This window comes from Amborella trichopoda, chromosome 5 (assembly GCF_054954075.1).
Source record: "Amborella trichopoda isolate Santa Cruz 75 chromosome 5, AtrichopodaSantaCruz75HAP2 v2.0, whole genome shotgun sequence".
Classification (NCBI taxonomy): Eukaryota; Viridiplantae; Streptophyta; class Magnoliopsida; order Amborellales; family Amborellaceae; genus Amborella; species Amborella trichopoda.
The window spans coordinates 43,518,774-43,526,261 of record NC_142340.1 but is presented as its reverse complement, the minus strand read 5'-3'; the positions used below and the strand labels follow the sequence as shown (position 1 = coordinate 43,526,261).

The following is a 7,488-nucleotide window of genomic DNA, read 5'->3' as shown; positions in this document are numbered from 1 at the left end:
TTTGGCAATATTTTGAGAAAAACATTGAGTTCCTCGAGACTTAGATTTGATAGTCGAGAATCGGGTGGTCTCTATTCAATCTTATTTCGATGCATAATAAATAATATAAATAGTATTTTGATATAATAAATTGCCCACTACCAAAAATGTCATCCTCATGAGCACCATGTGTATGAGTAATGAAAGAAAGTTAAAAAAAAAACAAAAGTGAAAATTAAAACAATTTGAGGAACTTGAAAACAATAGAGAGAGAGAAATTTCAAATATATATATATATATATATATCGAGAGAGAGAGACTTTTGCATGGAACAATTAAAAGTGAGAAAAATGGAAGACCAAAGACAATAAAAAAGGGAGCTTGAAGATGAGTAAAAATAAATCTTAGAATAAGATGAAGGTCAAATCATAAAATAATGAAAAGAGGAAAGAAAATGAAGAAGCAAGAAATCATAAGGGATGCCTAATTAGGAAATCTATGTGATACCATTAAACAAGTCTATGCTTTAGTTTAGGATAAATATTTCTTAACATTTGTCCCTTTCAATAAACATTCATCCACTCATTAATCCATGATTATCCCCTCAATAATTGCCAACATTGAACCTAATATACAAAAAAAGAAAAAAAAACAAAGAAATTGAAAATTTTGAATCCATACACAAAGAATTGCCTTTCTATAAAATTTGGGTACATGTCACAGACAAGCCTAACCTTTCAGAAAAAAGGAAAAAAAGAAAAAAGTTCAAAGACATGGTTTCCCTTTTGATTTCTTTTTGGAAAATGCTCTCCTAATCACCTCCAATCTAAAGCTTTACTTCCCAGTCTTTTATCTATCTCTCTCCTTCCAATCCAAAGCCATGAGCACTTTCCATAGTCTTTAATCTGCATTCTTTCTCCATAATCTCTAGTTTTGTTTTTGAATTTTGTGTTTATTCAATGACATCCTTACAATTGCCTATTTTGAAACTTAAAAAACAAGAATAATTATAACCTCCTTGTATAAAAAATAAATAGTCATTTTGTTGACAATGCCATCTTTAATTTTGTACATACACTCTCTCTCGATCTCTCTCTCCATCGTCTTCAACTCTCTCTCTCTAGTCACCTCCAATCATGTGAAAACTTTTCGATTGTGGTTATCAGGAGCATCTATACTGTGCTCCTTTTTCTATTCCCTCGTTCAAGAGACTTGCTTGGGATGATTTATTCAATTTGAAGTTTTGAAAACCAGTTAAGAATTACTAGATAACTATTTTTAAAAGAAAAAATTTATAATTCGAGTTTTTTAACACCTAGATTTTACTATTTAAAAATTGGATGGACTCTATTCAATCTCGAGACAATCTTTTTTTAGAGGGTACATAATTTCTTTTATTAAGGTTAATCTATGGGTTGCTACTCGTGGGGAGTAGAATATCGTTAGGCTATTTTCTCTCTTTCATGTACTTTGTGGTCTTTGGTTAGAGGGGTATTGATTGATATTACACAGAAATAAGGGTGTTTTTGGCATTACAGAAGTACTTGGGACTTTAGAGTCTTATAATTAAAAGAAAGGGGCTGTCTCGTCATTTACTTTTCGTTTTTATGCAAATCCCCCATTTTCTTCGTATTTTTCTGTTTCTCGTAGCTCACTAAGGAAACCCTAGTTCTCTTCCTGATCTCCCTAACAGTCTTCAAGGTACATCAAAACTTTGATTTTTGTCCTTATTTATTCTTTTTTTTGGGTTTTTTTATTGATTCCTGTTGAAAATTAATATTCGATGGTCAGTCCATTAATTCCCCTTTTCTTTTCTTTTTTTTCTTGTTTTTTTTTCTAATTTTTGGATTTTATTGCAATTTTTTCTGTAAAAAAATGGCTGGGATCTGTTAAAGAATGTGGCTTTGAAGTTATTCTAGCATTAGACTGTAATTTCTTCGACTATTTCATTTTTCCCATCGAATATTTACGTAATTTCTCATTAGAAGTGGTTGATGTTTGTTATAGATCATGGCTTTGCGGGTATATTGTTGTTAAATTATTATTATTATTTTTTTCTGATTTGGATCTTTGGACTTGTGCATAGTTGGGAGAAGGATTGTTAAGATTTGTGGGAATGGCTATTGCTGATTTTATTCTCTTTTTACTCAGAAAAAATATAATTTTTTTCCTCAAATTAATTATTTTTCTTGTTGGAATTTGGATTTTTCAGCTCATTTCAATTATCTTGATTACTGGGTTGAATCTCTCTTCCTCTCTCTCTCTCTCTCTCTCTCTCTCTCTCTCTATCTCTCTCTCTCTGCCTTCTGGAGATTCTCTTTATTGAGGAAGGAATAATGTGATTTATTGTTTGATACTAATTCATTTTGTTAACAATGTGAGTTGCTTCGTTTGTGGTTTTTTTGGCAAACTATGTTTAACTTTCTCGACATATCATTTTAGCATTCTCATTTTAGTCCAAAGTTCATCTACTGTGAGCTTTGTCTTGAACTGACTCTCAATTGATTGGGGTTAAGATTTAACCTTTTTTATAAACAAAGAGAAATCAAAGAATAAATTTTGATGCAACTTTGGAAGAGAGACTTCGATATCCTGATGGCAAAGTCAAAAATTCAGGTGCATTGGCATCTGTTTGGAATTGGGTTTCTTTACCTTGCTTAATTTGAGACTGAATCAAAATTTAATCTTGGTTTATTTGAAATGCTATATAATGCCTATTTGTGAAGTTGAAATTTTTTTTTCTCACTTGGTTTTTTTTTATGATAGAGCAAGATTGATTGCCTAGGCCGCTACGTTACACTCAATTAATTTCATAGGAAACTTATGTTGTTTTGACTTTGCAATTGTATCCAGAACAGGACATCTGTTCAACCCATGAAGCAAAACTATGACATCTTATCTATATAAACTAGATATGTTAATTGCCAATCAACATATTGTTCTTCCAAGCTCCCAGAGTCATGTACGACATAATGTGGTTGCTATGTGTAGTTGGGAGCGTGTATTATGCTTAAGTAAATTATTGTTCGTTGCAAACCTGTTTATTGTTATTGAGATGTTTGTTTTCTTTTATCATGTTTTTATCAATTTGAGGGATATCCATAAGGAAGCAATTGCGATCTTATGTTCTAATTGTGTGGCAGTCCTCTCAAAGTGTGTCAAGATTTTACAATTAGTAATTCATGCCTCTTGCTATTTAAGGTGCAATGATTGAAGTTCTTCTTGATGCCAAGAGTGATGGGTTCAGATGAAAAAACCTTTGCTAAAGGTATGAACCTGGCTTTGATTGAGTATTTAATGTATATCAGAGTTTATTGAGTTATCTTAATTCCTTAATCCAATTTAAATGTCTATTCTCCCTACAGCAGAGTTCTCTTTTCCTTCGTCAAGGATGTGATGAATTTGTGTGCATGTATTAGTTTTGCTGCCTTAGTGATTTAGAACTATGTACATATGATACTTTGTTGATTATCTCCATTCTCCCTGGCTTTGGCTTAGAGAGTTTGTCTTCTGAGGTGCTGAGCTCACCAGGGAAAAAGGAAGTCGCCCAAGATGGTTCAAAAACCCAAGAAAGCATCCAAGCATTCCTCCAGTCATGCTCGAAGAAGGAACTTGCGTATCGCATGCGTTTCGAGAAAGAAAGAAAGCAATCAAGTGCGACAAAGTGTAAAATGACCGAACAAAATCTGAAACCTGTGTTCACCAAAGGCAGCAAGAACCACGAGAACAAGAAAACCTCTTCGGGTAATGCAGCACCAACAAATTCTCAATCTCTCTCTAGAAAACAGCCGAGGAAAGGGGAGAACCCTATTCGCCTTCCATCTGTATCTGATGACTCCCCTAGTAGTGGGTGCCCTAGCTCCTGGATTTGTAAGAATGCAGCTTGTAGAGCAAATTTGACCTCGGAGGATGCATTTTGTAGGAGGTGCTCTTGCTGTATTTGCCATCAGTTTGATGATAACAAGGACCCAAGTCTTTGGTTGGTATGTTCATCTGAGACTAGTGAGGGAGATGTATGTGGATTATCTTGCCATGTTGAATGTGCTTTGCAATACCGCAAAGTTGGGGTTGTGGATCTTGGTCAGTTGATGCATTTAGATGGCAGTTATTGCTGTGCATCTTGTGGAAAAGTCTCGGGCATTATTGGGTGAGTGAACTTGTAGTAACTTTTGCTTGATTCTGTCTCGTTAAAGCCAAACTGGTCGTTGAATGAAGACGTTGATGGGAAATTATTTCAGTCCTGGTTTGTTGGTCTTATAATTAGTTGGGCTGGTGTTTTTGTTCAGTTTGAATCCCTGCGTGGCTCTGGCTTGGCTGCCAGTGTAATTAACTCTTGTTTCCTTTCCGACTTCTTTTTTTTTAAAATATTTTTGGGTTCTATGTTTTCAAGTATTGGGGCTCATTTTAGATTGGTGGTAGTCTTGTACAGTTTCCAAGCCACTAATATTACTAACGTTTAATTCGAGCTTCATCATATGCTTATCCACATACTGTTCTATTTTCTTTTTTATGGTGCCTATTTTCATGGTTTGCTTGTGATATTTGTTAGCTTCTGCGCAGAACATGGAAGAAGCAATTACTAATAGCCAAAGATGCACGGCGTGTAGATATTCTTTGCTACCGAATATCCTTAAGTCACAGGCTTCTGGATGGAACATCTCGGTTCCAAGAAATCCATAAAATTGTCGAAGACGCAAAGTCGAAACTTGAAACTGAGGTGGGCCCTGTTCATGGTGTCTCAGCCAAGATGGCTCGTGGCATTGTTAGCAGGCTCTCTGTGGCTTCTGAAGTTCAAAAACTCTGTGCTCTTGCTATTGAGAAGGCAGAATCTTGGGTGACCACTATCGGCCATAGCAACTCTATTCACAGAGGTGAGCTCTCTCAAAATCTTGAGTTATGTTTTATCAAAAGAAAGGGGAAAGTTTAAATCCCATGGACCTTGGAAAAACCATTGTCCATTGTGTCATCGCCGTCCATTGGAACAGCAGATGGTGATGGAGATTTGGACCCACCAGAACATAACATGACCCCATTGATGGGGCCTGCGCTTCATAGCCATCCATTCCATTAGCAGTGATGACCTGATGGACTGTATTGCATTGTCAATTGGTTTAGCATACCTTCCCCAAAAAGCAGTGATTCTCAAGTTTTATAAGCCTTTCATAATTAATCTTGGTAAACCTGCTCCTCTTCTCCAATGCAGAGGATTCACTTCCTGCTGCTTGCAGGGTCCAGTTTCAAGATGTGACCTCTTCTTCTCTCATGATTGTACTGAAAGATGCGGCCTCTGTGCTCAAAAGCAACATAAAGGGTTACAAACTTTGGTGTCATAGAAGTAGAGAGCAGATGAATGAGAAGGAACCAATGTGCATCTTGCCAAAATCAAAGAGAAGGGTTCAACTTTCGAACCTCCAACCCTGCACAGAGTACACATTCAGGATAAGGTCATTCACTGATGAAGGGGACTTGGGTCACTCTGAATCCAAGTGTTTCACCAAGAGCGTAGAGATAGTCCACAGGAGCACCGAGCCCACTGTATCCCTAGATGATAAAACTGAGAACTTGGGTATTGAAGGGAGCTCAACAAATGTTAAGAAAGAGGCAAAAGCGAATGGTGGAGCTTCTGGTTTCAAAGTCAGAGATCTCGGGAAAATTCTAAGGGTAGCATGGGCCCAAGAACAAGGTTGTATTAATGGGTATTTTGAGGAAGATAAGGAACAAGCAGATGGCTCAAAGGGTGATGATATAGTGAAAGCAGAGATCTTGGATGGAGACCCATCATCTGTTTCTCATGGCCTTGATTTGAATATGGTCTCAGTTCCGGATTTAAATGCTGAGCTTACCCCACTGTTGGATGAATCCAGAGATGAGTATATTGAGTGCAGCTTGGAGCATGGAAATGAGGCTCTGGGGTGGAGCTCAGAGCGTGGAGGTGATAAGAATGGTCAGGAGAGATCAAATGGGAGTGGAGATTCTCAAAATTGGGCAGTCAGACCAGCCAGGGAGGTTCCTGCAGTTGAATCTCGAACTGATCTCAGGAGAAAGCACGTGGGGAACGGGAATGAAGAAACCCATGACTGCGATAGCACTTTGATCAATGGGTCATCTCCTATTTCGTTCTCTGAAGGGTCTATGGGGTTGGATGAGAGCTATGAATACTGTGTGAAGATTATTAGGTGGTTGGAGTGTGAGGGCCACATCGAGAGGGATTTTAGGATGAAGTTTTTGACGTGGTTTAGTTTGAGATCGACTGCTCAAGAGAGGCGGGTGGTCAATACTTTTATACAAACCCTGGTTGATGACCCAGGCAGCTTGGCTGGGCAGCTAATGGATTCTTTCCTGGACATTGTCTCTAGCAAGAGACCGCGAAACGGATTTTGTAGCAAGCTATGGCATTGATGATACAATGTCCAATGTAGGTTCAGGAAGAAAATGGGAAGTGTAATTTAGTCCAATGGACATAGTGCATTGGGGTCATGACCATCTGATGATAAATGGACTGTACCCACCATTAGGCTCATGATGAACAGTAAAAAGGGGTATCGGACCCCACATGGGGATTATGACTGTTTGATGAAATGGTTAACAGATGGAGAGTGGGGCCGCCTATTGGGTGTCATGTCCTGTCCTGAGGGGTCTCCCAATCTCTCCATCACCGTCCATCACTTCATCCGATGGTCATGAGTCTCATGATCCCAATGGCTTATGATCCTATAGTCCATTAGGCTGCAGCATCAATGGCTTATGATCCTATAGTCCATTAGGCTACAGCATACTTTCCCTGAAAAAAATGACGAAAACTGTTGAAATTTTTTTTTCCCCCCCATTTTTGTGTCATTCTGATTGCCTTTACTTGATGCAGGTATTACATAAGTCCTATTAGGTAGCCATAATCCATTCAGAACTGTAGATTGAGATTGGTGATTCTTCTACCCAAGCATCCCAGTTGATTTCTTGGGCACAATTTGATTGTTCAGGCCTGCAACATTAGAGACATACAGCTCTCTTTGGTTGTTAAGTGGCCCCTCACTTGGATTGACTCTCATGGTTCCTCGCGATGCGTAGGCGCATTGAGAAATTTTTGGAGTGATACATTTATGAGATTCCTTGGTTTGTCTACCTTTATGATGAAAAGAGATCAATGGTACACTAGTAATTGATCTATTTCTATATCTCATTGATTTGCAGGGCTAAACAGTCTCCTGTTTTTTTTTCTGAATAAATGATTCTGTCTTGTTTTTTCTTTTAGTATAATTGTTTTTATATTTTATGTAAGCACCATCATCTTACATTTTACTGGTTTATCTTGGTCAGTTTTAGAGGGTTATATATTTCTTGAAAGGGTTATGCTGTTATTTTAGATTTTTCTTCTAGGGCTTTAGACTATGGAACATAAGTCTATTGGGTCGATCTGAGATTCGGCAGAACATTATTTGGGACTAGCCCAATGGAGTATTCTGATACCTATAGTTCTTAGCCTAGGATCTCTCTATAACTTTTTTGTCCGAT

General features: G+C 37.6%; 1 protein-coding gene across 4 annotated transcripts; it reads left to right on the top strand.

Moving 5' to 3' along the window:
• The first annotated feature begins 1,618 nt into the window (after nt 1-1,618).
• On the top strand, nt 1,619-7,227 carry VRN5 (Fibronectin type III domain-containing protein). 4 transcript variants are annotated; one of them, XM_006842183.4, is made up of 6 exons: nt 1,619-1,680; nt 3,181-3,247; nt 3,478-4,126; nt 4,540-4,850; nt 5,183-6,394; nt 6,842-7,227. In XM_006842183.4, exons 2-5 carry the CDS (start codon nt 3,205-3,207, stop codon nt 6,376-6,378), a joined length of 2,199 nt encoding a protein of 732 aa, XP_006842246.2. In that variant the 5' UTR covers nt 1,619-1,680; nt 3,181-3,204; the 3' UTR covers nt 6,379-6,394; nt 6,842-7,227. The 4 variants fall into 4 exon arrangements, with proteins under 4 accessions (XP_006842246.2, XP_088724249.1, XP_020521544.1 ...); XM_088868123.1 differs by having other exon boundaries at nt 4,529-4,850; XM_020665885.2 differs by having other exon boundaries at nt 3,123-3,247.
• Nucleotides 7,228-7,488: the final 261 nt, after the last annotated feature.

Bases quoted from the DNA above. Each gene is read 5' to 3' on its own strand.
- VRN5 (XM_006842183.4), top strand. From the start codon at position 3,205: ATGCCAAGAGTGATGGGTTCAGATGAAAAAACCTTTGCTAAAG. The intron at 4,127-4,539 runs GTGAGTGAACTT...GCTTCTGCGCAG, and splicing joins AAAGTCTCGGGCATTATTGG to AACATGGAAGAAGCAATTAC. The intron at 4,851-5,182 runs GTGAGCTCTCTC...TCTCCAATGCAG, and splicing joins TAGCAACTCTATTCACAGAG to AGGATTCACTTCCTGCTGCT.